Here is a 27536-nt window from a genome sequence, read left to right on the forward strand (position 1 = left end):
AGTCCGTCTAGCCAAGACAGAGAGTCTGCTGCCTCCTATCCCAGTCTCTCAGTCCGTCTAGCCAAGACAGAGAGTCTGCTGCCTCCTATCCCAGTCTCTCAGTCCGTCTAGCCAAGACAGAGAGTCTGCTGCCTCCTATCCCAGTCTCTCAGTCCGTCTAGCCAAGACAGAGAGTCTGCTGCCTCCTATCCCAGTCTCTCAGTCCGTCTAGCCAAGACAGAGAGTCTGCTGCCTCCTATCCCAGTCTCTCAGTCCGTCTAGCCAAGACAGAGAGTCTGCTGCCTCCTATCCCAGTCTCTCAGTCCGTCTGGCCAAGACAGAGAGCCTGCTGCCTCCTATCCCAGTCTCTCAGTCCGTCTAGCCAAGACAGAGAGTCTGCTGCCTCCTATCCCAGTCTCTCAGTCCGTCTAGCCAAGACAGAGAGTCTGCTGCCTCCTATCCCAGTCTCTCAGTCCGTCTAGCCAAGACAGAGAGTCTGCTGCCTCCTATCCCAGTCTCTCAGTCCGTCTGGCCAAGACAGAGAGTCTGCTGCCTCCTATCCCAGTCTCTCAGTCCGTCTGGCCAAGACAGAGAGTCTGCTGCCTCCTATCCCAGTCTCTCAGTCCGTCTGGCCAAGACAGAGAGTCTGCTGCCTCCTATCCCAGTCTCTCAGTCCGTCTAGCCAAGACAGAGAGTCTGCTGCCTCCTATCCCAGTCTCTCAGTCCGTCTGGCCAAGACAGAGAGTCTCTGCCTCCTATCCCAGTCTCTCAGTCCGTCTAGCCAAGACAGAGAGTCTGCTGCCTCCTATCCCAGTCTCTCAGTCCGTCTGGTCTGCTGCCTCCTATCCCAGTCTCTCAGTCCGTCTAGCCAAGACAGAGAGTCTGCTGCCTCCTATCCCAGTCTCTCAGTCCGTCTGGTCTGCTGCCTCGTATCCCAGTCTCTCAGTCCGTCTAGCCAAGACAGAGAGTCTGCTGCCTCCTATCCCAGTCTCTCAGTCCGTCTAGCCAAGACAGAGAGTCTGCTGCATCCTATCCCAGTCTCTCAGTCCGTCTAGCCAAGACAGAGAGTCTGCTGCCTCCTATCCCAGTCTCTCAGTCCGTCTGGCCAAGACAGAGAGTCTGCTGCCTCCTATCCCAGTCTCTCAGTCCGTCTGGCCAAGACAGAGAGTCTGCTGCCTCCTATCCCAGTCTCTCAGTCCGTCTGGCCAAGACAGAGAGTCTGCTGCCTTCTATCCCAGTCTCTCAGTCCGTCTGGCCAAGACAGAGAGCCTGCTGCCTCCTATCCCAGTCTCTCAGTCCGTCTGGCCAAGACAGAGAGTCTGCTGCCTCCTATCCCAGTCTCTCAGTCCGTCTAGCCAAGACAGAGAGTCTGCTGCATGGACCTACAGCCGGGATTGGCAAGTCTGGTCCGGTAGGGCCCAAACACTTCTGTTATGAGCTTCAGTTCCTTTGGTTTTCAGCTAAAGAACCAAAGCGTTGCTTTGACTCACAATCAAACTGAATGGAAACAAAGTTTGTTTTAAATCCTTCATAAACATTCAGGTTAACAGACTGTTTCAGAAGTTAACCTTTTTTTGCAAACAAAAAAAATAGTTCACACTCAAAGACCAATTTTGTAAAGTTTATAAAACTTGTCAGAGGTTTGAGAGTCTGATGAGTCTACAGGAAAATAAACTCCCAATACCTGATGTGTCTATTATCTTGTGAAAGTCCTTCAGGCTGGAGTGGGGGGGCAACACACCTACCAGTATTACATATTTAGAACAGGTTTAGAACAAATATCATGCGATACGGCCGAAGTGACCTTCTTCAAACACTTTTTGTCAACCAGTGTCATGTAAAAATCTATAGAAATGATCAGAATAGATTCTCCTCTACAAAGACAAAAACACTCGGCACTTCTTGTTGTTGTGATGCGTCTGTCAGGTGAACGTTTGGCGGGTGAACAGAGCAGCTAGTTCACACCAGTAAATACCGACACAGTCTGAGTTGTTGCTGGAACAAACTGAAACCAGAAACAAACCATTAGTAGAATGATGCTGTATTAAGAGATGTTAGTCGTTGGACAGTAGATGATATGTCACGATGTGGATTATTAATACCAATATTGTCCGTCTTTCAATTGGACCGTCCATGTCCATTACAGACTGCTGGACTGGTCACAGGCTGCTGAGGCTCTGCATGTCCTCCTGACACCTTCAGTTCCTCATGTCCACCAGTCCAGAGGCTCTGCATGTCCTCCTGAGATGGTCAGTTCCTCATGTCCACCAGCCCAGAGGCTCTGCATGTCCTCCTGAGATGGTCAGTTCCTCATGTCCACCAGTCCAGAGGCTCTGCATGTCCTCCTGAGATCTTCAGTTCCTCATGTCCACCAGTCCAGAGGCTCTGCATGTCCTCCTGAGACCTTCAGTTCCTCATGTCCACCAGTCCAGAGGCTCTGCATGTCCTCCTGAGATCTTCAGTTCCTCATGTCCACCAGTCCAGAGGCTCTGCATGTCCTCCTGAGATCTTCAGTTCCTCATGTCCACCAGTCCAGAGGCTCTGCATGTCCTCCTGAGACCTTCAGTTCCTCATGTCCACCAGTCCAGAGGCTCTGCATGTCCTCCTGAGACCTTCAGTTCCTCATGTCCACCAGTCCAGAGGCTCTGCATGTCCTCCTGAGATGGTCAGTTCCTCATGTCCACCAGTTCAGAGGCTCTGCATGTCCTCCTGAGATCTTCAGTTCCTCATGTCCACCAGTCCAGAGGCTCTGCATGTCCTCCTGAGATGGTCAGTTCCTCATGTCCACCAGTCCAGAGGCTATGCATGTCCTCCTGAGATGGTCAGTTCCTCATGTCCACCAGTCCAGAGGCTCTGCATGTCCTCCTGAGACCTTCAGTTCCTCATGTCCACCAGTCCAGAGGCTATGCATGTCCTCCTGAGACCTTCAGTTCCTCATGTCCACCAGTCCAGAGGCTCTGCATGTCCTCCTGAGATGGTCAGTTCCTCATGTCCACCAGTCCAGAGGCTCTGCATGTCCTCCTGAGATCTTCAGTTCCTCATGTCCACCAGTCCAGAGGCTATGCATGTCCTCCTGAGACGTTCAGGACTCCCACAGTCCTTCATCCATCCTTCATTCATTCATCCAGGAGACCAGAGGAGGAGATGATGACCGAAGGGGAGAGGAAGAGGTGGAGGCACCATGATGTCATTGCTGCAGATCAAATGTCTGAACACACTGACTGGAACAGCAGTAGGCCACGAAACTCACTGTGGTTCTGGAGACGGAGACAGAGAGACAGAGAGAGAGAGAGAGAGAGAGAGAGAGAGAGAGAGAGAGAGAGAGAGAGAGAGAGAGAGAGAGAGAGAGAGAGAGAGAGAGAGAGGAAAGAGCAGAGAGAGAGAGAGAGAGAGAGAGAGAGAGAGAGAGAGAGAGAGAGGAAAGAGCAGAGAGAGAGAGAGAGAGAGAGAGAGAGAGAGAGAGAGAGGAAAGAGCAGAGAGAGAGAGAGAGAGAGAGAGAGAGAGAGAGAGAGAGAGAGGAAAGAGCAGAGAGAGAGAGAGAGAGAGCAGAGAGAGCACAGAGAGAGCAGAGAGAGAGAGAGAGCACAGAGAGAGAGAGAGAGAGAGAGAGAGAGAGAGAGAGTGTGAGAGGAAAGAGCAGAGAGAGAGAGAGAGAGAGAGAGAGAGAGAGAGCACAGAGAGAGAGAGAGAGGAAAGAGCAGAGAGAGAGAGAGAGAGGAAAGAGCAGAGAGAGAGAGAGAGAGGAAAGAGCAGAGAGAGAGACAGTGAGAGAGAGACAGAGAGAGAGAGAGACAGAGAGAGAGAGACAGAGGAAAGAGCAGAGAGATTGAAGAGATTAATTTTTGTTGTTTTTCACTTTATATATTCACTTTGTATGTTGTCTACCTCACTTGCTTTGGCAATGTTAACACATGTTTCCCATGCCAATAAAGCCCTTGAATTGAATTGAATTGAGAGACAGAGAGACAGAGAGAGAGACAGTGAGTGTGAGGAAAGAGCAGAGACAGAGAGAGAGAGACAGTGAGAGAGAGACAGAGAGAGAGAGACAGAGAGAGAGAGAGACAGAGAGAGAGAGAGAGAAAGAGAGAGAGAGAGAGAGAGAGAGAGAGAGAGAGAGAGAGAGAGAGAGAGAGAGAGAGACAGGGAGAGAAAGAGAGAGAGAGAGAGAGACAGGGAGAGAAAGAGAGAGGAAAGAGCAGAGAGATTGAAGAGAGGGAGAGCAGGGTAGGGCAGAGAGAGAGGAGAGGGACTATTAGAGGGACTGGAGTAAAGTAGTGGTCCTATGAGACGGTGGTTAGGGGTCAGGGGTGGTTGGCGTCAGGGGTGGTTGGCGTCAGGGGTGGTTGGCGTCAGGGGTGGTTGGCGTCAGTTGGGGTCAAGGGTCGTTAGTTTCAGGGGTGGGGTCGTTCAGGTTTCAGGGGTGGGGTCGTTAGTTTGGGGTCAGGGGTCGTTAGTTTGGGGTCAGGGGTGGTTGGGGTCAGGGTTAGCTACCTGCGGTGTACCCCAGCCAGAGCGGTCTCTCTGAGAGGGAACAGTTTGGGGTAGATGATGGTAAACATGGGCTGACTGCAGCGGTGACAATGTCCCAGGGGGCATTGGAGCAGGTCCAGAAGGCTTCTGGGTAACAGGAAGGGCGGCAGCAGACTCCGCTCTGAGAGACCAACAGGGAGAGAGAGAGAGGATGAAAAGAGGAGGAATATATTGACTGATTTTCCTCTATTTCTCCATTAAGGTTCTCTTTAACCACCTGGGACAGAGAGGGAGATTTAATGTCACATCATTATGACCAGGGGTCCCACCATTCTCTATAACCACCTGGGACAGAGAGGGAGATTTAATGTTACATCATTATGACCAGGGGTCCCACCATTCTCTATAACCACCTGGGACAGAGAGGGAGATTTAATGTTACATCATTATGACCAGGGGTCCCACCATTCTCTATAACCACCTGGGACAGAGAGGGAGATTTAATGTCACATCATTATGACCAGGGGTCCTACCATTCTCTCTAACCACCTGGGACAGAGAGGGAGATTTTAATTTAGTGACAGACCACAGCAGTAGCAGGATGCCTGGGGGTTAGTGACAGACCACAGCAGTAGCAGGATGCCTGGGGGTTAGTGACAGACCACAGCAGTAGCAGGATGCCTGGGGGTTAGTGACAGACCACAGCAGGATGCCTGGGGGTTAGTGACAGACCACAGCAGTAGCAGGATGCCTGGGGTTAGTGACAGACCACAGCAGGATGCCTGGAGGTTAGTGACAGACCACAGCAGTAGCAGGATGCCTGGGGGTTAGTGACAGACCACAGCAGTAGCAGGATGCCTGGGGGTTAGTGACAGACCACAGCAGGATGCCTGGGGGTTAGTGACAGACCACAGCAGTAGCAGGATGCCTGGGGGTTAGTGACAGACCACAGCAGTAGCAGGATGCCTGGGGCTTAGTGACAGACCACAGCAGGATGCCTGGGGGTTAGTGACAGACCACAGCAGGATGCCTGGGGGTTAGTGACAGACCACAGCAGGATGCCTGGGGGTTAGTGACAGACCACAGCAGGATGCCTGGGGGTTAGTGACAGACCACAGCAGTAGCTGGATGCCTGGGGGTTAGTGACAGACCACTGCTGTAGCTGGATGCCTGGGGGTTAGTGACAGACCACCACAGTAGCAGGATGCCTGGGGGTTAGTGACAGACCACAGCAGTAGCAGGATGCCTGGGGGTTAGTGACAGACCACAGCAGGATGCCTGGGGGTTAGTGACAGACCACATCTGTAGCAGGATGCATGGGGGTTAGTGACAGACCACAGCAGGATGCCTGGGGGTTAGTGACAGACCACAGCAGTAGCTGGATGCCTGGGGGTTAGTGACAGACCACAGCAGTAGCTGGATGCCTGGGGGTTAGTGACAGACCACTGCAGTAGCTGGATGCCTGGGGGTTAGTGACAGACCACAGCAGTAGCAGGATGCCTGGGGGTTAGTGACAGACCACAGCAGAATCCCTGGGGGTTAGTGACAGACCACAGCAGTAGCTGGATGCCTGGGGGTTAGTGACAGACCACAGCAGTAGCTGGATGCCTGGGGGTTAGTGACAGACCACTGCAGTAGCTGGATGCCTGGGGGTTAGTGACAGACCACAGCAGTAGCAGGATGCCTGGGGGTTAGTGACAGACCACAGCAGAATCCCTGGGGGTTAGTGACAGACCACAGCAGTAGCTGGATGCCTGGGGGTAGTGATAGACCACAGCAGTAGCTGGATGCCTGGGGGTTAGTGACAGACCACAGCAGTAGCTGGATGCCTGGGGTTAGTGACAGACCACAGCAGTAGCAGGATGCCTGGGGGTTAGTGATAGACCACAGCAGTAGCTGGATGCCTGGGGGTTAGTGACAGACCACAGCAGTAGCTGGATGCCTGGGGGTTAGTGACAGACCACAGCAGTAGCTGGATGCCTGGGGGTTAGTGACAGACCACAGCAGTAGCTGGATGCCTGGGGGTTAGTGACAGACCACAGCAGGATGCCTGGGGGTTAGTGACAGACCACAGCAGTAGCTGGATGCCTGGGGGTTAGTGACAGACCACTGCTGTAGCTGGATGCCTGGGGGTTAGTGACAGACCACCACAGTAGCAGGATGCCTGGGGGTTAGTGACAGACCACAGCAGTAGCAGGATGCCTGGGGGTTAGTGACAGACCACAGCAGGATGCCTGGGGGTTAGTGACAGACCACATCTGTAGCAGGATGCATGGGGGTTAGTGACAGACCACAGCAGGATGCCTGGGGGTTAGTGACAGACCACAGCAGTAGCTGGATGCCTGGGGGTTAGTGACAGACCACAGCAGTAGCTGGATGCCTGGGGGTTAGTGACAGACCACTGCAGTAGCTGGATGCCTGGGGGTTAGTGACAGACCACAGCAGTAGCAGGATGCCTGGGGTTAGTGACAGACCACAGCAGAATCCCTGGGGGTTAGTGACAGACCACAGCAGTAGCTGGATGCCTGGGGGTTAGTGACAGACCACAGCAGTAGCTGGATGCCTGGGGGTTAGTGACAGACCACTGCAGTAGCTGGATGCCTGGGGGTTAGTGACAGACCACAGCAGTAGCAGGATGCCTGGGGGTTAGTGACAGACCACAGCAGAATCCCTGGGGGTTAGTGACAGACCACAGCAGTAGCTGGATGCCTGGGGGGTAGTGACAGACCACAGCAGGATGCCTGGGGGTTAGTGACAGACCACAGCAGTAGCAGGATGCCTGGGGGTTAGTGACAGACCACAGCAGTAGCAGGATGCCTGGGGGTTAGTGATAGACCACAGCAGTAGCTGGATGCCTGGGGGTTAGTGACAGACCACAGCAGTAGCTGGATGCCTGGGGGTTAGTGACAGACCACAGCAGTAGCTGGATGCCTGGGGGTTAGTGACAGACCACAGCAGTAGCTGGATGCCTGGGGGTTAGTGACAGACCACAGCAGGATGCCTGGGGGTTAGTGACAGACCACAGCAGTAGCAGGATGCCTGGGGGTTAGTGACAGACCACAGCAGTAGCTGGATGCCTGGGGGTTAGTGACAGACCACAGCAGTAGCTGGATGCCTGGGGGTTAGTGACAGACCACAGCAGTAGCAGGATGCCTGGGGGTTAGTGACAGACCACAGCAGGATGCCTGGGGGTTAGTGACAGACCACAGCAGTAGCAGGATGCCTGGGGGTTAGTGACAGACCACAGCAGTAGCTGGATGACTGGGGGTTAGTGACAGACCACAGCAGTAGCTGGATGCCTGGGGGTTAGTGACAGACCACAGCAGGATGCCTGGGGTTAGTGACAGACCACAGCAGGATGCCTGGGGGTTAGTGACAGACCACAGCAGGATGCCTGGGGGTTAGTGACAGACCACAGCAGTAGCTGGATGCCTGGGGGTTAGTGACAGACCACAGCAGGATGCCTGGGGGTTAGTGACAGACCACAGCAGTAGCAGGATGCCTGGGGGTTAGTGACAGACCACAGCAGTAGCTGGATGCCTGGGGGTTAGTGACAGACCACAGCAGTAGCTGGATGCCTGGGGGTTAGTGACAGACCACAGCAGTAGCAGGATGCCTGGGGGTTAGTGACAGACCACAGCAGGATGCCTGGGGGTTAGTGACAGACCACAGCAGTAGCAGGATGCCTGGGGGTTAGTGACAGACCACAGCAGTAGCTGGATGACTGGGGGTTAGTGACAGACCACAGCAGTAGCTGGATGCCTGGGGGTTAGTGACAGACCACAGCAGGATGCCTGGGGGTTAGTGACAGACCACAGCAGGATGCCTGGGGGTTAGTGACAGACCACAGCAGGATGCCTGGGGGTTAGTGACAGACCACAGCAGTAGCTGGATGCCTGGGGGTTAGTGACAGACCACAGCAGTAGCAGGATGCCTGGGGGTTAGTGACAGACCACAGCAGTAGCAGGATGCCTGGGGGTTAGTGACAGACCACAGCAGTAGCTGGATGCCTGGGGGTTAGTGACAGACCACAGCAGTAGCAGGATGCCTGGGGGTTAGTGACAGACCACAGCAGTAGCTGGATGCCTGGGGGTTAGTGACAGACCACAGCAGTAGCTGGATGCCTGGGGGTTAGTGACAGACCACAGCAGTAGCAGGATGCCTGGGGGTTAGTGACAGACCACAGCAGTAGCAGGATGCCTGGGGGTTAGTGACAGACCACAGCAGTAGCAGGATGCCTGGGGGTTAGTGACAGACCACAGCAGTAGCTGGATGACTGGGGGTTAGTGACAGACCACAGCAGTAGCTGGATGCCTGGGGGTTAGTGACAGACCACAGCAGGATGCCTGGGGGTTAGTGACAGACCACAGCAGGATGCCTGGGGGTTAGTGACAGACCACAGCAGGATGCCTGGGGGTTAGTGACAGACCACAGCAGTAGCTGGATGCCTGGGGGTTAGTGACAGACCACAGCAGGATGCCTGGGGGTTAGTGACAGACCACAGCAGTAGCAGGATGCCTGGGGGTTAGTGACAGACCACAGCAGTAGCTGGATGCCTGGGGGTTAGTGACAGACCACAGCAGTAGCTGGATGCCTGGGGGTTAGTGACAGACCACAGCAGTAGCAGGATGCCTGGGGGTTAGTGACAGACCACAGCAGTAGCAGGATGCCTGGGGGTTAGTGACAGACCACAGCAGTAGCAGGATGCCTGGGGGTTAGTGACAGACCACAGCAGTAGCTGGATGACTGGGGTTAGTGACAGACCACAGCAGTAGCTGGATGCCTGGGGGTTAGTGACAGACCACAGCAGGATGCCTGGGGGTTAGTGACAGACCACAGCAGGATGCCTGGGGGTTAGTGACAGACCACAGCAGGATGCCTGGGGGTTAGTGACAGACCACAGCAGTAGCTGGATGCCTGGGGGTTAGTGACAGACCACAGCAGTAGCAGGATGCCTGGGGGTTAGTGACAGACCACAGCAGTAGCAGGATGCCTGGGGGTTAGTGACAGACCACAGCAGTAGCTGGATGACTGGGGGTTAGTGACAGACCACAGCAGTAGCTGGATGCCTGGGGGTTAGTGACAGACCACAGCAGGATGCCTGGGGTTGCAGTGATATGAAAGAATGGCGCCGGAGGGGATAACCAGAAGCCATGGATTACAAAGCAACATCCACACTGAGCTAAAGGCTATAGAGCTGACGCTTTAAAGGAGCAGGACACAAATCTGGACACTTATAGGAAATCCCACTATGCCCTCCGACGAACCATCAATACAGCAAAGTGTCAATACTGGACGAGGATGGAATCCTACTATACCGGCATTGATGCTTGTTGGATGTTGCAGGGGTGGCAAACTATCATGGATTACAAAGGGAAACCCAGCCAAGAGCTGCCCAGTGACGCAAAACTACCAAACTAACTAAATGCCTTCTGTGCTCGCTTTGAGGCAACACTGAATCGTGCATGAGAGCCCAAGCTGTTCCGGACGGCCGTGTGATCATGCTCCATGTATCCGATTCCGTATCCGATGTGAGTATAATTTCAGTGTGTCATGTATAATTTCTGAGTGTGAAAGTACTATGTGTCTCCCCCCTATTCTCTAAAAAGCAGTCCACTATATCGGAAATAGGAGCCATTTGGGGCAGAGACCATATTCTATATTATCCCAGAGCTGATGAACTCTTCATTGTCTTCACATTCAACCCCATCAGGATGGAATCTGCTCAATGTCATATTAGAATGCTTCAAATGTTCCGTAGCTGAATTTGGCGTTCCCCCAGGCTCGGTGCTAAGACCCCTATTATTATTATTCTCCCATCTGTACAGCATCTCTATGGTGGGATGAATTAAAGGACACCTCATGTCTCTATGGTGAGATGAATTAAAGGACACCTCATGTCTCTATGGTGTGATGAATTAAAGGACACCTCATGTCTCTATGGTGTGATGAATTAAAGGACACCTCATGTCTCTATGGTGTGATGAATTAAAGGACACCTCATGTCTCTATGGTGTGATGAATTAAAGGACACCTCATGTCTCTATGGTGGGATGAATTAAAGGACACCTCATGTCTCTATGGTGTGATGAATTAAAGGACACCTCATGTCTCTATGGTGAGATGAATTAAAGGACACCTCATGTCTCTATGGTGGATGAATTAAAGGACACCTCATGTCTCTATGGTGAGATGAATTAAAGGACACCTCATGTCTCTATGGTGTGATGAATTAAAGGACACCTCATGTCTCTATGGTGTGATGAATTAAAGGACACCTCATGTCTCTATGGTGTGATGAATTAAAGGACACCTCATGTCTCTATGGTGTGATGAATTGAATTAAAGGACACCTCATGTCTCTATGGTGTGATGAATTAAAGGACACCTCATGTCTCTATGGTGTGATGAATTAAAGGACACCTCATGTCTCTATGGTGTGATGAATTAAAGGACACCTCATGTCTCTATGGTGAGATGAATTAAAGGACACCTCATGTCTCTATGGTGTGATGAATTAAAGGACACCTCATGTCTCTATGGTGTGATGAATTAAAGGACACCTCATGTCTCTATGGTGTGATGAATTAAAGGACACCTCATGTCTCTATGGTGGGATGAATTAAAGGACACCTCATGTCTCTATGGTGGGATGAATTAAAGGACACCTCATGTCTCTATGGTGTGATGAATTAAAGGACACCTCATGTCTCTATGGTGTGATGAATTAAAGGACACCTCATGTCTCTATGGTGTGATGAATTAAAGGACACCTCATGTCTCTATGGTGTGATGAATTAAAGGACACCTCATGTCTCTATGACACCTCATGTGGGATGAATTAAAGGACACCTCATGTCTCTATGGTGTGATGAATTAAAGGACACCTCATGTCTCTATGGTGTGATGAATTAAAGGACACCTCATGTCTCTATGGTGTGATGAATTAAAGGACACCTCATGTCTCTATGGTGTGATGAATTAAAGGACACCTCATGTCTCTATGGTGTGATGAATTAAAGGACACCTCATGTCTCTATGGTGTGATGAATTAAAGGACACCTCATGTCTCTATGGTGTGATGAATTAAAGGACACCTCATGTCTCTATGGTGGGATGAATTAAAGGACACCTCATGTCTCTATGGTGTGATGAATTAAAGGACACCTCATGTCTCTATGGTGATGATGAATTAAAGGACACCTCATGTCTCTATGGTGGGATGAATTAAAGGACACCTCATGTCTCTGAATTAAAGGACACCTCATGTCTCTATGGTGGATGAATTAAAGGACACCTCATGTCTCTATGGTGTGATGAATTAAAGGACACCTCATGTCTCTATGGTGTGATGAATTAAAGGACACCTCATGTCTCTATGGTGTGATGAATTAAAGGACACCTCATGTCTCTATGGTGTGATGAATTAAAGGACACACCTCTATGTAAAGGACACCTCTCTATGGTAAAGGTCATGATGAATTAAAGGACACCTCATGTCTCTATGGTGGATGAATTAAAGGACACCTCATGTCTCTATGGTGTGATGAATTAAAGGACACCTCATGTCTCTATGGTGTGATGAATTAAAGGACACCTCATGTCTCTATGGTGTGATGAATTAAAGGACACCTCATGTCTCTATGGTGTGATGAATTAAAGGACACCTCATGTCTCATGTCTCTATGGTGTGATGAATTAAAGGACACCTCATGTCTCTATGGTGTGATGAATTAAAGGACACCTCATGTCTCTATGGTGTGATGAATTAAAGGACACCTCATGTCTCTATGGTGTGATGAATTAAAGGACACCTCATGTCTCTATGGTGGGATGAATTAAAGGACACCTCATGTCTCTATGGTGTGATGAATTAAAGGACACCTCATGTCTCTATGGTGATGAATTAAAGGACACCTCATGTCTCTATGGTGTGATGAATTAAAGGACACCTCATGTCTCTATGGTGATGAATTAAAGGACACCTCATGTCTCTATGGTGAGATGAATTAAAGGACACCTCATGTCTCTATGGTGATGAATTAAAGGACACCTCATGTCTCTATGGTGTGATGAATTAAAGGACACCTCATGTCTCTATGGTGTGATGAATTAAAGGACACCTCATGTCTCTATGGTGGATGAATTGTGAAAGGACACCTCATGTCTCTATGGTGTGATGAATTAAAGGACACCTCATGTCTCTATGGTGTGATGAATTAAAGGACACCTCATGTCTCTATGGTGTGATGAATTAAAGGACACCTCATGTCTCTATGGTGTGATGAATTAAAGGACACCTCATGTCTCTATGGTGTGATGAATTAAAGGACACCTCATGTCTCTATGGTGTGGAATTAAAGGTGTCTCTATGGTGAATTAAAGGACACCTCATGTCTCTATGGTGTGATGAATTAAAGGACACCTCATGTCTCTATGGTGTGATGAATTAAAGGACACCTCATGTCTCTATGGTGTGATGAATTAAAGGACACCTCATGTCTCTATGGTGTGATGAATTAAAGGACACCTCATGTCTCTATGGTGTGATGAATTGGACACCTCATGTCTCTATGGTGTGATGAATTAAAGGACACCTCATGTCTCTATGGTGTGATGAATTAAAGGACACCTCATGTCTCTATGGTGGGATGAATTAAAGGACACCTCATGTCTCTATGGTGTGATGAATTAAAGGACACCTCATGTCTCTATGGTGGGATGAATTAAAGGACACCTCATGTCTCTATGGTGTGATGAATTAAAGGACACCTCATGTCTCTATGGTGTGATGAATTAAAGGACACCTCATGTCTCTATGGTGTGATGAATTAAAGGACACCTCATGTCTCTATGGTGTGATGAATTAAAGGACACCTCATGTCTCTATGGTGTGATGAATTAAAGGACACCTCATGTCTCTATGGTGTGATGAATTAAAGGACACCTCATGTCTCTATGGTGTGATGAATTAAAGGACACCTCATGTCTCTATGGTGTGATGAATTAAAGGACACCTCATGTCTCTATGGTGGGATGAATTAAAGGACACCTCATGTCTCTATGGTGTGATGAATTAAAGGACACCTCATGTCTCTATGGTGTGATGAATTAAAGGACACCTCATGTCTCTATGGTGTGATGAATTAAAGGACACCTCATGTCTCTATGGTGGGATGAATTAAAGGACACCTCATGTCTCTATGGTGTGATGAATTAAAGGACACCTCATGTCTCTATGGTGTGATTAATTAAAGGACACCTCATGTCTCTATGGTGTGATGATAAAGGATGTCTCTATGATGAATTAAAGGACACCTCATGTCTCTATGGTGTGATGAATTAAAGGACACCTCATGTCTCTATGGTGTGATGAATTAAAGGACACCTCATGTCTCTATGGTGGTGATGATGTCTCTATTAAAGGACACCTCATGTCTCTATGGTGATGAATTAAAGGACACCTCATGTCTCTATGGTGTGATGAATTAAAGGACACCTCATGTCTCTATGGTGTGATGAATTAAAGGACACCTCATGTCTCTATGGTGTGATGAATTAAAGGACACCTCATGTCTCTATGGGTGATGAATTAAAGGACACCTCATGTCTCTATGGTGGGATGAATTAAAGGACACCTCATGTCTCTATGGTGTGATGAATTAAAGGACACCTCATGTCTCTATGGTGTGATGAATTAAAGGACACCTCATGTCTCTATGGTGGGATGAATTAAAGGACACCTCATGTCTCTATGGTGTGATGAATTAAAGGACACCTCATGTCTCTATGGTGGGATGAATTAAAGGACACCTCATGTCTCTATGGTGTGATGAATTAAAGGACACCTCATGTCTCTATGGTGGGATGAATTAAAGGACACCTCATGTCTCTATGGTGTGATGAATTAAAGGACACCTCATGTCTCTATGGTGTGATGAATTAAAGGACACCTCATGTCTCTATGGTGTGATGAATTAAAGGACACCTCATGTCTCTATGGTGGGATGAATTAAAGGACACCTCATGTCTCTATGGTGTGATGAATTAAAGGACACCTCATGTCTCTATGGTGGGATGAATTAAAGGACACCTCATGTCTCTATGGTGATGATGAATGTCTCTATGGTGTGATGAATTAAAGGACACTCTCTAAAGGACACCTCATGTCTCTATGGTGGGATGAATTAAAGGACACCTCATGTCTCTATGGTGTGATGAATTAAAGGACACCTCATGTCTCTATGGTGTGATGATGAATTAAAGGACACCTCATGTCTCTATGGTGGGATGAATTAAAGGACACCTCATGTCTCTATGGTGTGATGAATTAAAGGACACCTCATGTCTCTATGGTGGGATGAATTAAAGGACACCTCATGTCTCTATGGTGGATGAATTAAAGGACACCTCATGTCTCTATGGTGGGATGAATTAAAGGACACCTCATGTCTCTATGGTGGATGAATTAAAGGACACCTCATGTCTCTATGGTGGGATGAATTAAAGGACACCTCATGTCTCTATGGTGGGATGAATTAAAGGACACCTCATGTCTCTATGGTGGGATGAATTAAAGGACACCTCATGTCTCTATGGTGTGATGTCTCTATGGTGTGATGAATTAAAGGACACCTCATGTCTCTATGGTGTGATGAATTAAAGGACACCTCATGTCTCTATGGTGTGATGAATTAAAGGACACCTCATGTCTCTATGGTGTGATGAATTAAAGGACACCTCATGTCTCTATGGTGTGATGAATTAAAGGACACCTCATGTCTCTATGGTGGGATGAATTAAAGGACACCTCATGTCTCTATGGTGTGATGAATTAAAGGACACCTCATGTCTCTATGGTGTGATGAATTAAAGGACACCTCATGTCTCTATGGTGGTTAAAGGACACCTCATGTCTCTATGGTGGGATGAATTAAAGGACACCTCATGTCTCTATGGTGTGATGAATTAAAGGACACCTCATGTCTCTATGGTGTGATGAATTAAAGGACACCTCATGTCTCTATGGTGGGATGAATTAAAGGACACCTCATGTCTCTATGGTGTGATGAATTAAAGGACACCTCATGTCTCTATGGTGTGATGAATTAAAGGACACCTCATGTCTCTATGGTGTGATGAATTAAAGGACACCTCATGTCTCTATGGTGTGATGAATTAAAGGACACCTCATGTCTCTATGGTGGGATGAATTAAAGGACACCTCATGTCTCTATGGTGGGATGAATTAAAGGACACCTCATGTCTCTATGGTGTGATGAATTAAAGGACACCTCATGTCTCTATGGTGGGATGAATTAAAGGACACCTCATGTCTCTATGGTGGGATGAATTAAAGGACACCTCATGTCTCTATGGTGTGATGAATTAAAGGACACCTCATGTCTCTATGGTGTGATGAATTAAAGGACACCTCATGTCTCTATGGTGGGATGAATTAAAGGACACCTCATGTCTCTATGGTGGGATGAATTAAAGGACACCTCATGTCTCTATGGTGGGATGAATTAAAGGACACCTCATGTCTCTATGGTGTGATGAATTAAAGGACACCTCATGTCTCTATGGTGTGATGAATTAAAGGACACCTCATGTCTCTATGGTGTGATGAATTAAAGGACACCTCATGTCCTGAAATATCAGAAGACCCAAGAGGATCTGTGTGTGTAGCTGTATCAGTGTCTCTTCTCACCTCTGATTGGCTGTCGCCCGTACATGCTGTGCAGGGCCCTCATGGCGAGCTCCTCCAGGGGGCCCACTCGCTCCGTCTCTGAGCCTATAGCTTTCACCTCAGCAGGCAAAGGGAGAGACACATCTCCCAGAGACAGAGACAGAGGCTGGGGCACCCGGTCAGACACCTGCCCTGGCAGACCACACCTGGAGAGAGACAGAGAGAGAGACAGACAGACAGGTTAGACAGACCACACCTGGAGAGAGACAAAGAGAGACAGACAGACAGAGAAACAGACAGACAGAGAAACAGACAGACAGGTTAGACAGACCACACCTGTAGTGAGACAGAGAGAGAGAGACAGACAGAGACAAACAGACAGACAGACAGACAGACAGACAGACAGAGAAACAGACAGACAGACAGAGAAACACAGACAGGTTAGACAGACCACACCTGTAGTGAGACAGAGAGAGAGAGAGACAGACAGACAGGTTAGACAGACCACACCTGGAGAGAGACAAAGAGAGAGAAACAGACAGACAAACAGACAGACAGGTTAGACAGACCACACCTGGAGAGAGACAAAGAGAGACAGACAGACAGGTTAGACAGACCACACCTGGAGAGAGACAGAGAGAGAGACAGACAGACAGGTTAGACAGACCACACCTGGAGAGAGACAGGGAGAGAGACAGACAGACAGGTTAGACAGACCACACCTGTAGTGAGACAGAGAGAGAGAGAGAGACAGACAGACAGGTTAGACAGACCACACCTGGAGAGAGACAAAGAGAGAGAAACAGACAGACAAACAGACAGACAGGTTAGACAGACCACACCTGGAGAGAGACAGGGAGAGAGACAGACAGACAGGTTAGACAGACCACACCTGGAGAGAGACAGACAGACAGGTTAGACAGACCACACCTGGAGAGAGACAAAGAGAGAGAAACAGACAGACAAACAGACAGACAGGTTAGACAGACCACACCTGGAGAGAGACAGGAAGAGAGAGAGACAGACAGACAGGTTAGACAGACCACACCTGGAGAGAGACTATAATGCTATAATACATTAACAGACATAGATTTATCCAATTAAGAAAAAGGTCAGTAAGCAATATAAGGGTTAGGGGCTGTCCTTATCGCTGCAGCCAATCACCTTGTACAGATATAAGGGTTAGGGGCTGTCCTTATCCACTGCAGCCAATCACCTTGTACAGATATAAGGGTTAGGGGCTGTCCTTATCGCTGCAGCCAATCACCTTGTACAGATATAAGGGTTAGGGGCTGTCCTTATCCACTGCAGCCAATCACCTTGTACAGATATAAGGGTTAGGGGCTGTCCTTATCAGCTGCAGACAATCACCTTGTACAGATGTTAGGGGCTGTCCTTATCCACTGCAGCCAATCACCTTGTACAGATATAAGGGTTAGGGGCTGTCCTTATCGCTGCAGCCAATCACCTTGTACAGATATAAGGGTTAGGGGCTGTCCTTATCGCTGCAGCCAATCACCTTGTACAGATATAAGGGTTAGGGGCTGTCCTTATCGCTGCAGCCAATCACCTTGTACAGATATAAGGGTTAGGGGCTGTCCTTATCGCTGCAGCCAATCACCTTGTACAGATATAAGGGTTAGGAGCTGTCCTTATCGCTGCAGCCAATCACCTTGTACAGATATAAGGGTTAGGGGCTGTCCTTATCGCTGCAGCCAATCACCTTGTACAGATATAAGGGTTAGGGGCTGTCCTTATCGCTGCAGCCAATCACCTTGTACAGATATAAGGGTTAGGGGCTGTCCTTATCGCTGCAGCCAATCACCTTGTACAGATATAAGGGTTAGGGGCTGTCCTTATCGCTGCAGCCAATCACCTTGTACAGATATAAGGGTTAGGGGCTGTCCTTATCGCTGCAGCCAATCACCTTGTACAGATATAAGGGTTAGGGGCTGTCCTTATCACTGCAGCCAATCACCATGTACAGATATAAGGGTTAGGGGCTGTCCTTATCCGCTGCAGCCAATCACCTTGTACAGATATAAGGGTTAGGGGCTGTCCTTATCGCTGCAGCCAATCACCATGTACAGATATAAGGGTTAGGGGCTGTCCTTACCCGCTGCAGCCAATCACCTTGTACAGATATAAGGGTTAGGGGCTGTCCTTATCGCTGCAGCCAATCACCTTGTACAGATATAAGGGTTAGGGGCTGTCCTTATCGCTGCAGCCAATCACCTTGTACAGATATAAGGGTTAGGGGCTGTCCTTATCGCTGCAGCCAATCACCTTGTACAGATATAAGGGTTAGGGGCTGTCCTTATCGCTGCAGCCAATCACCTTGTACAGATATAAGGGTTAGGGGCTGTCCTTACCCGCTGCAGCCAATCACCTTGTACAGATATAAGGGTTAGGGGCTGTCCTTATCGCTGCAGCCAATCACCTTGTACAGATATAAGGGTTAGGGGCTGTCCTTATCGCTGCAGCCAATCACCTTGTACAGATATAAGGGTTAGGGGCTGTCCTTATCGCTGCAGCCAATCACCTTGTACAGATATAAGGGTTAGGGGCTGTCCTTATCCACTGCAGCCAATCACCTTGTACAGATATAAGGGTTAGGGGCTGTCCTTATCGCTGCAGCCAATCACCTTGTACAGATATAAGGGTTAGGGGCTGTCCTTATCGCTGCAGCCAATCACCTTGTACAGATATAAGGGTTAGGGGCTGTCCTTATCGCTGCAGCCAATCACCTTGTACAGATATAAGGGTTAGGGGCTGTCCTTATCCACTGCAGCCAATCACCTTGTACAGATATAAGGGTTAGGGGCTGTCCTTATCGCTGCAGCCAATCACCTTGTACAGATATAAGGGTTAGGGGCTGTCCTTATCGCTGCAGCCAATCACCTTGTACAGATATAAGGGTTAGGGGCTGTCCTTATCCACTGCAGCCAATCACCTTGTACAGATATAAGGGTTAGGGGCTGTCCTTATCGCTGCAGCCAATCACCTTGTACAGATATAAGGGTTAGGGGCTGTCCTTATCCACTGCAGCCAATCACCTTGTACAGATATAAGGGTTAGGGGCTGTCCTTATCCACTGCAGCCAATCACCTTGTACAGATATAAGGGTTAGGGGCTGTCCTTATCGCTGCAGCCAATCACCTTGTACAGATATAAGGGTTAGGGGCTGTCCTTATCAGCTGCAGACAATCACCTTGTACAGATGTTAGGGGCTGTCCTTATCGCTGCAGCCAATCACCTTGTACAGATATAAGGGTTAGGGGCTGTCCTTATCCACTGCAGCCAATCACCTTGTACAGATATAAGGGTTAGGGGCTGTCCTTATCAGCTGCAGACAATCACCTTGTACAGATGTTAGGGGCTGTCCTTATCCACTGCAGCCAATCACCTTGTACAGATATAAGGGTTAGGGGCTGTCCTTATCGCTGCAGCCAATCACCTTGTACAGATATAAGGGTTAGGGGCTGTCCTTATCGCTGCAGCCAATCACCTTGTACAGATATAAGGGTTAGGGGCTGTCCTTATCGCTGCAGCCAATCACCTTGTACAGATATAAGGGTTAGGGGCTGTCCTTATCGCTGCAGCCAATCACCTTGTACAGATATAAGGGTTAGGGGCTGTCCTTATCGCTGCAGCCAATCACCTTGTACAGATATAAGGGTTAGGGGCTGTCCTTATCGCTGCAGCCAATCACCTTGTACAGATATAAGGGTTAGGGGCTGTCCTTATCGCTGCAGCCAATCACCTTGTACAGATATAAGGGTTAGGGGCTGTCCTTATCGCTGCAGCCAATCACCTTGTACAGATATAAGGGTTAGGGGCTGTCCTTATCGCTGCAGCCAATCACCTTGTACAGATATAAGGGTTAGGGGCTGTCCTTATCGCTGCAGCCAATCACTTGTACAGATATAAGGGTTAGGGGCTGTCCTTATCACTGCAGCCAATCACCATGTACAGATATAAGGGTTAGGGGCTGTCCTTATCAGCTGCAGCCAATCACCTTGTACAGATATAAGGGTTAGGGGCTGTCCTTATCGCTGCAGCCAATCACCTTGTACAGATATAAGGGTTAGGGGCTGTCCTTATCGCTGCAGCCAATCACCTTGTACAGATATAAGGGTTAGGGGCTGTCCTTATCGCTGCAGCCAATCACCTTGTACAGATATAAGGGTTAGGGGCTGTCCTTATCGCTGCAGCCAATCACCTTGTACAGATATAAGGGTTAGGGGCTGTCCTTATCGCTGCAGCCAATCACCTTGTACAGATATAAGGGTTAAGGGGCTGTCCTTATTCACTGCAGCCAATCACCTTGTACAGATATAAGGGTTAGGGGCTGTCCTTATCCACTGCAGCCAATCACCTTGTACAGATATAAGGGTTAGGGGCTGTCCTTATCCGCTGCAGCCAATCACCTTGTACAGATATAAGGGTTAGGGGCTGTCCTTATCGCTGCAGCCAATCACCTTGTACAGATATAAGGGTTAGGGGCTGTCCTTATCCGCTGCAGCCAATCACCTTGTACAGATATAAGGGTTAGGGGCTGTCCTTATCAGCTGCAGCCAATCACCATGTACAGATATAAGGGTTAGGGGCTGTCCTTATCGCTGCAGCCAATCACCTTGTACAGATATAAGGGTTAGGGGCTGTCCTTATCGCTGCAGCCAATCACCTTGTACAGATATAAGGGTTAGGGGCTGTCCTTATCGCTGCAGCCAATCACCATGTACAGATATAAGGGTTAGGGGCTGTCCTTATCGCTGCAGCCAATCACCTTGTACAGATATAAGGGTTAGGGGCTGTCCTTACCCGCTGCAGCCAATCACCATTTACAGATATAAGGGTTAGGGGCTGTCCTTATCGCTGCAGCCAATCACCATGTACAGATATAAGGGTTAGGGGCTGTCCTTACCCGCTGCAGCCAATCACCTTGTACAGATATAAGGGTTAGGGGCTGTCCTTATCGCTGCAGCCAATCACCATGTACAGATATAAGGGTTAGGGGCTGTCCTTATCGCTGCAGCCAATCACCTTGTACAGATATAAGGGTTAAGGGGCTGTCCTTATTCACTGCAGCCAATCACCTTGTACAGATAGATATAAGGGTTAGGGGCTGTCCTTATCGCTGCAGCCAATCACCTTGTACAGATATAAGGGTTAAGGGGCTGTCCTTATTCACTGCAGCCAATCACCTTGTACAGATAGATATAAGGGTTAGGGGCTGTCCTTATCGCTGCAGCCAATCACCTTGTACAGATATAAGGGTTAAGGGGCTGTCCTTATTCACTGCAGCCAATCACCTTGTACAGATAGATATAAGGGTTAGGGGCTGTCCTTATCGCTGCAGCCAATCACCTTGTACAGATATAAGGGTTAAGGGGCTCTCCTTATTCACTGTAGCCAATCACCTTGTACAGATAGATATAAGGGTTAGGGGCTGTCCTTACCCGCTGCAGCCAATCACCTTGTACAGATATAAGGGTTAGGGGCTGTCCTTACCCGCTGCAGCCAATCACCTTGTACAGATATAAGGGTTAGGGGCTGTCCTTACCCGCTGCAGCCAATCACCTTGTACAGATATAAGGGTTAGGGGCTGTCCTTATCGCTGCAGCCAATCACCTTGTACAGATATAAGGGTTAGGGGCTGTCCTTACCCGCTGCAGCCAATCACCTTGTACAGATATAAGGGTTAGGGGCTGTCCTTATCAGCTGCAGCCAATCACCTTGTACAGATATAAGGGTTAGGGGCTGTCCTTATCAGCTGCAGCCAATCACCTTGTACAGATATAAGGGTTAGGGGCTGTCCTTATCGGTTGCAGCCAATCACCTTGTACAGATATAAGGGTTAGGGGCTGTCCTTATCGCTGCAGCCAATCACCTTGTACAGATATAAGGGTTAGGGGCTGTCCTTATCGCTGCAGCCAATCACCTTGTACAGATATAAGGGTTAGGGGCTGTCCTTACCCGCTGCAGCCAATCACCTTGTACAGATATAAGGGTTAGGGGCTGTCCTTACCCGCTGCAGCCAATCACCTTGTACAGATATAAGGGTTAGGGGCTGTCCTTATCGCTGCAGCCAATCACCTTGTACAGATATAAGGGTTAGGGGCTGTCCTTATCGCTGCAGCCAATCACCTTGTACAGATATAAGGGTTAGGGGCTGTCCTTATCGCTGCAGCCAATCACCTTGTACAGATATAAGGGTTAGGGGCTGTCCTTATTCACTGCAGCCAATCACCTTGTACAGATATAAGGGTTAGGGGCTGTCCTTATCGCTGCAGCCAATCACCTTGTACAGATATAAGGGTTAGGGGCTGTCCTTATCGCTGCAGCCAATCACCTTGTACAGATATAAGGGTTAAGGGGCTGTCCTTATTCACTGCAGCCAATCACCTTGTACAGATAGATATAAGGGTTAGGGGCTGTCCTTATCGCTGCAGCCAATCACCTTGTACAGATATAAGGGTTAGGGGCTGTCCTTATCGCTGCAGCCAATCACCTTGTACAGATATAAGGGTTAGGGGCTGTCCTTATCGCTGCAGCCAATCACCTTGTACAGATATAAGGGTTAGGGGCTGTCCTTATCGCTGCAGCCAATCACCTTGTACAGATATAAGGGTTAAGGGGCTCTCCTTATTCACTGCAGCCAATCACCTTGTACAGATAGATATAAGGGTTAGGGGCTGTCCTTACCCGCTGCAGCCAATCACCATGTACAGATATAAGGGTTAGGGGCTGTCCTTACCCGCTGCAGCCAATCACCTTGTACAGATATAAGGGTTAGGGGCTGTCCTTACCCGCTGCAGCCAATCACCTTGTACAGATATAAGGGTTAGGGGCTGTCCTTATCAGCTGCAGCCAATCACCATGTACAGATATAAGGGTTAGGGGCTGTCCTTATCAGCTGCAGCCAATCACCATGTACAGATATAAGGGTTAGGGGCTGTCCTTATCGCTGCAGCCAATCACCTTGTACAGATATAAGGGTTAGGGGCTGTCCTTATCGCTGCAGCCAATCACCTTGTACAGATATAAGGGTTAGGGGCTGTCCTTATCCACTGCAGCCAATCACCTTGTACAGATATAAGGGTTAGGGGCTGTCCTTATCGCTGCAGCCAATCACCTTGTACAGATATAAGGGTTAGGGGCTGTCCTTACCCGCTGCAGCCAATCACCTTGTACAGATATAAGGGTTAGGGGCTGTCCTTATCGCTGCAGCCAATCACCTTGTACAGATATAAGGGTTAGGGGCTGTCCTTACCCGCTGCAGCCAATCACCTTGTACAGATATAAGGGTTAGGGGCTGTCCTTATCAGATGCAGCCAATCACCTTGTACAGATATAAGGGTTAGGGGCTGTCCTTATCGCTGCAGCCAATCACCTTGTACAGATATAAGGGTTAGGGGCTGTCCTTATCGCTGCAGCCAATCACCTTGTACAGATATAAGGGTTAGGGGCTGTCCTTACCCGCTGCAGCCAATCACCTTGTTGTACAGATATAAGGGTTAGGGGCTGTCCTTATCGCTGCAGCCAATCACCTTGTACAGATATAAGGGTTAGGGGCTGTCCTTATCGCTGCAGCCAATCACCTTGTACAGATATAAGGGTTAGGGGCTGTCCTTATCCGCTGCAGCCAATCACCTTGTACAGATATAAGGGTTAGGGGCTGTCCTTATCGCTGCAGCCAATCACCTTGTACAGATATAAGGGTTAGGGGCTGTCCTTATCGCTGCAGCCAATCACCTTGTACAGATATAAGGGTTAGGGGCTGTCCTTACCCGCTGCAGCCAATCACCTTGTACAGATATAAGGGTTAGGGGCTGTCCTTACCCGCTGCAGCCAATCACCTTGTTGTACAGGTATGAAGGAAGGCCTTTGAGGTGGACGTTGTTGTCAACAAACACAAACTGCAGCTCTCTGGAACGACCCAAATCTGGAACACACCCCCACAATATTATCAGACAGGAACCCTCACAATATTATCAGTCACCCCCACAATATTATCAGACAGGAACCCCCCACAATATTATCAGACAATAGGATCAACCCCCACAATATTATCAGACAGGAACCCCCACAATATTATCAGACACCCCCACAATATTATCAGACAGGAAACCCCACAATATTATCAGACAGGAACCCCCACAATATTATCAGACAGGAACCCCACAATATTATCAGACAGGAACCCCCACAATATTATCAGACAGGAACCCCCACAATATTATCAGACAGGAACCCCCACAATATTATCAGACAGGAACCCCCACAATATTATCAGACAGGAACCCCCACAATATTATCAGACAGGAACCCCCACAATATTATCAGACAGGAACCCCCACAATATTATCAGACAGGAACCCCCACAATATTATCAGACAGGAACCCCCACAATATTATCAGACAGGAACCCCCACAATATTATCAGACAGGAACCCCCACAATATTATCAGACAGGAACCCCCACAATATTATCAGACAGGAACCCCACAATATTATCAGACAGGAACCCCCACAATATTATCAGACAGGAACCCCCACAATATTATCAGACAGGAACCCCCACAATATTATCAGACAGGAACCCCCACAATATTATCAGACAGGAACCCCCACAATATTATCAGACAGGAACCCCCGCAATATTATCAGACAGGAACCCCCACAATATTATCAGACAGGAACCCCCACAATATTATCAGACAGGAACCCCCACAATATTATCAGACAGGAACCCCCACAATATTATCAGACAGGAACCCTCACAATATTATCAGACAGGAACCCCCACAATATTATCAGACAGGAACCCTCACAATATTATCAGTCACCCCCACAATATTATCAGACAGGAACCCCCCGCAATATTATCAGACAGGAACCCCCGCAATATTATCAGTCACCCCCAGAATATTATCAGCCAGGAACCCCCCGCAATATTATCAGTCACCCCCACAATATTATCAGACAGGAACCCCGCAATATTATCAGACAGGAACCCCCGCAATATTATCAGACAGGAACCCCCCACAATATTATCAGTCACCCCCACAATATTATCAGACAGGAACCCTCACAATATTATCAGACAGGAACCCCCACAATATTATCAGACAGGAACCCCCACAATATTATCAGACAGGAACCCCCACAATATTATCAGACAGGAACCCCCACAATATTATCAGACAGGAACCCCCGCAATATTATCAGACAGGAACCCCCGCAATATTATCAGACAGGAACCCCCCAATATTATCAGACAGGAACCCCCGCAATATTATCAGACAGGAACCCCCGCAATATTATCAGACAGGAACCCCCGCAATATTATCAGACAGGAACCCCCAATATTATCAGACAGGAACCCCCGCAATATTATCAGACAGGAACCCCCGCAATATTATCAGACAGGAACCCCCCGCAATATTATCAGACAGGAACCCCACAATATTATCAGACAGGAACCCCCACAATATTATCAGACAGGAACCCCCACAATATTATCAGTCACCCCCACAATATTATCAGACAGGAACCCCCACAATATTATCAGACAGGAACCCCCCCGCAATATTATCAGACAGGAACCCCCGCAATATTATCAGACAGGAACCCCCACAATATTATCAGACAGGAACCCCCACAATATTATCAGACAGGAACCCCCACAATATTATCAGTCACCCCCACAATATTATCAGACAGGAACCCCCCGCAATATTATCAGTCACCCCCAGAATATTATCAGACAGGAACCCCCCGCAATATTATCAGTCACCCCCAGAATATTATCAGACAGGAACCCCCCACAATATTATCAGACAGGCACATCTATCAGACAGGCACATCTATCACTATCAGACAGGCACATCTATCAGACAGGCACATCTATCAGACAGGCACATCTATCAGACAGGCACATCTATCATTATCAGACAGTCACATCTATCAGACAGGCACATCTATCAGACAGGCACATCTATCAGACAGGCACATCTATCAGACAGGCACATCTATCAGACAGGCACATCTATCAGACAGGCACATCTATCAGACAGGCACATCTATCAGACAGGCACATCTATCATCTATCAGACAGGCACATCTATCAGACAGGCACATCTATCAGACAGGCACATCTATCAGACAGGCACATCTATCAGACAGGCACATCTATCAGACAGGCACATCTATCAGACAGGCACATCTATCAGACAGGCACATCTATCAGACAGGCACATCTATCAGACAGGCACATCTATCAGACAGGCACATCTATCAGACAGGCACATCTCCCTGGCTGGCTGGCTGGCCATACCTCCCTCCCTGGCTGGTTGGCTGCCCATACCTCCCTCCCTGGCTGGCTGGCTGCCCATACCTCCCTCCCCTGGCTGGCTGCCCATACCTCCCTGGCTGGCTGCCCATACCTCCCTGGCTGGCTGGCTGCCCATACCTCCCTGGCTGGCTGGCTGCCCATACCTCCCTGGCTGGCTGGCTGCCCATACCTCCCTGGCTGGCTGGCTGCCCATACCTCCCTGGCTGGCTGCCCATACCTCCCTGGCTGGCTGGCTGCCCATACCTCCCTGGCTGGCTGCCCATACCTCCCTGGCTGGCTGCCCATACCTCCCTGGCTGGCTGCCCATACCTCCCTGGCTGGCTGCCCATACCTCCCTGGCTGGCTGGCTGCCCATACCTCCCTGGCTGGCTGCCCATACCTCCAAACTATGTTTGTCTGGAGATAGGGCTGTGGGCAGGTGGGTCTGGACAGGGGTGATGTTGTGGATGTTGGTCTGGAGATAGGGCTGTGGGCAGCTGGGTCTGGACAGGGGTGATGTTGTGGATGTTTGTCTGGAGATAGCGCTGTGGGCAGCTGGGTCTGGACAGGGGTGATGTTGTGGATGTTTGTCTGGAGATAGGGCTGTGGGCAGGTGGGTCTGGACAGGGGTGATGTTGTGGATGTTTGTCTGGAGATAGGGCTGTGGGCAGGTGGGTCTGGACAGGGGTGATGTTGTGGATGTTTGTCTGGAGATAGGGCTGTGGGCAGGTGGGTCTGGACAGGGGTGATGTTGTGGATGTTGGTCTGGAGATAGGGCTGTGGGCAGGTGGGTCTGGACAGGGGTGATGTTGTGGATGTTGGTCTGGAGATAGCGCTGTGGGCAGGTGGGTCTGGACAGGGGTGATGTTGTGGATGTTGGTCTGGAGATAGGGCTGTGGGCAGGTGGGTCTGGACAGGGGTGATGTTGTGGATGTTTGTCTGGAGATAGCGCTGTGGGCAGGTGGGTCTGGACAGGGGTGATGTTGTGGATGTTTGTCTGGAGATAGCGCTGTGGGCAGGTGGGTCTGGACAGGGGTGATGTTGTGGATGTTTGT

The 27536-nt window shown here is 49.2% G+C and overlaps 1 protein-coding gene and 2 long non-coding RNA genes across 3 annotated transcripts in view; 1 reads left to right on the forward strand and 2 right to left on the reverse strand.

Annotated features, from left to right (window-relative positions):
• Window positions 1-2181: 2181 nt before the first annotated feature.
• Window positions 2182-27536, reverse strand: part of lrrc28 (leucine rich repeat containing 28) — a 38409-nt gene continuing 13054 nt past the window's right edge. Inside the window, exons 8-11 of the mRNA XM_052506385.1 lie at window positions 23988-24090; window positions 16164-16348; window positions 4472-4631; window positions 2182-3236 (exon numbers count right to left, since the gene is read on the reverse strand). Coding sequence (XP_052362345.1) covers window positions 3167-3236; window positions 4472-4631; window positions 16164-16348; window positions 23988-24090 — 518 coding nt within the window. The 3' untranslated portion in view covers window positions 2182-3166. The remainder of the gene's footprint in view (window positions 3237-4471; window positions 4632-16163; window positions 16349-23987; window positions 24091-27536) is intronic.
• LOC127922534 (uncharacterized) lies at window positions 12127-16152 on the reverse strand. The gene is made up of 3 exons (XR_008111644.1): window positions 16060-16152; window positions 15331-15499; window positions 12127-12470 (listed from the first exon to the last, which is right to left on the reverse strand). It is a non-coding gene; the product is annotated as an uncharacterized LOC127922534 (long non-coding RNA).
• LOC127922532 (uncharacterized) lies at window positions 16252-16980 on the forward strand. The gene is made up of 3 exons (XR_008111638.1): window positions 16252-16382; window positions 16629-16748; window positions 16783-16980. It is a non-coding gene; the product is annotated as an uncharacterized LOC127922532 (long non-coding RNA).

The sequence above is a fragment of the Oncorhynchus keta genome, unplaced genomic scaffold, assembly GCF_023373465.1.
Source record: "Oncorhynchus keta strain PuntledgeMale-10-30-2019 unplaced genomic scaffold, Oket_V2 Un_contig_2616_pilon_pilon, whole genome shotgun sequence".
In the NCBI taxonomy this organism is placed as follows: Eukaryota; Metazoa; Chordata; class Actinopteri; order Salmoniformes; family Salmonidae; genus Oncorhynchus; species Oncorhynchus keta.